A 1,240-nucleotide genomic window follows, 5' to 3' on the forward strand; every position below is an offset into this window, starting at 1 on the left:
GAACTTCCCAGTCAGTTGCATAGTCGACGTGGTAGGAGGGGCGGGATAGGAGGAGCTTATGAGTTCATACAAGACCGTTAAATATGTTTTGTAGCGTTCACTGGGGCAATGTATTCGGTACAATCAACGGGCAGTATTGCTGTATGCCAAGTACCTTCCCGATCATAAGTGGGAGGTGCAATTTTATTTTTTTTTATTACGTCTCATTTTCATGGCTTCTTGGCAGAGGTCAGTACTGTATCGGATACATTTGGTGTCTCCGTCTTCCAGCCTTGTATTGGCAAAATTCATAGATATAATAGTCGATGGCATTGCAAAAGTTAAGTGGTTCGTACAGCCATAATTAATAGAGGCTATATAAATTATTCAGAATTTATCACACCTTTCACATGCTGACGATCCCTCTCGAAAGATGTCAGATTCTCTTTTGTTGCAACAAATACTATCAACCTCTAAGAAAACGTATAATTCTTCATACGGTTGGAGATTACAACTAGGTAATCACAATACCTTTACTTGTGAAAACATAGCTTGGACCACGAACGTTTAGCGATAATATCGGTTTACATGAATCTCACTTAGCTAGCAATCCATGCATTTTACGTTGAGAGACCCACGATCATCTAAAAGAAAATAAAGATTGCATTAGAAATGATTCTATCCACATTCTCAATATACTTATCATATTTCATAGAATTACAGAACCATCATCGTAGCCACCACCACCATGGTGCTGATAAGCGACGTAGCAAGCATGTCCTTGCTTAGCATACCGACAGCAGAGCTCTTCGAGTTGCTGTTCGAGCTGCTGCTACCGCTGCTGCTGCTGCTGCTGCTCGAGCTCGACGACGGGTTGGCAAAGCCTGCCTTCTTCACCTCGTACTGAGCATTCGGGTTTGTCTTGATCGAGTCCACAGTGGGGAGACCTTGGTAGTTTGCCTTGCCGCTGACAAAGTCGTTGTAGTTCGGGTAAGTAATGTCCTCGACGTAAGGCTTGGTAATGTTTTGGCAAGCCGAGACTGGAACAAGGTGCTTGTAAGCCTGGGACACTTGAGGCTCCATTTCAACGAACATTTGCATGGTCTGGTTGTTGATCTCATGGGTAAGAACAATAGGGCTTTCGCTACCAGCCTTGTTGATAATGTTCTGGTAGTTCTGCTTGACCTTGTCTACGCCAACCTGTGCGACGTTCCAGTCATCAGTATCCTCCTGCCACACGATAGTGCGCAGACCAAGGCCA

General features: G+C 44.2%; 1 protein-coding gene across 1 annotated transcript; it reads right to left on the minus strand.

Annotated features, from left to right (window-relative positions):
* Nucleotides 1-696: 696 nt before the first annotated feature.
* Malapachy_0613 (chitin deacetylase precursor) lies at nt 697-1,240 on the minus strand (the record flags this gene model as incomplete). Its single annotated transcript, XM_018135129.1, has 1 exon — nt 697-1,240. A coding segment is annotated over one exon (544 nt), but the record flags the coding sequence as incomplete, so codon positions are not given.

This window comes from Malassezia pachydermatis (assembly GCF_001278385.1).
Source record: "Malassezia pachydermatis strain CBS 1879 chromosome Unknown scaffold29, whole genome shotgun sequence".
In the NCBI taxonomy this organism is placed as follows: domain Eukaryota; kingdom Fungi; phylum Basidiomycota; class Malasseziomycetes; order Malasseziales; family Malasseziaceae; genus Malassezia; species Malassezia pachydermatis.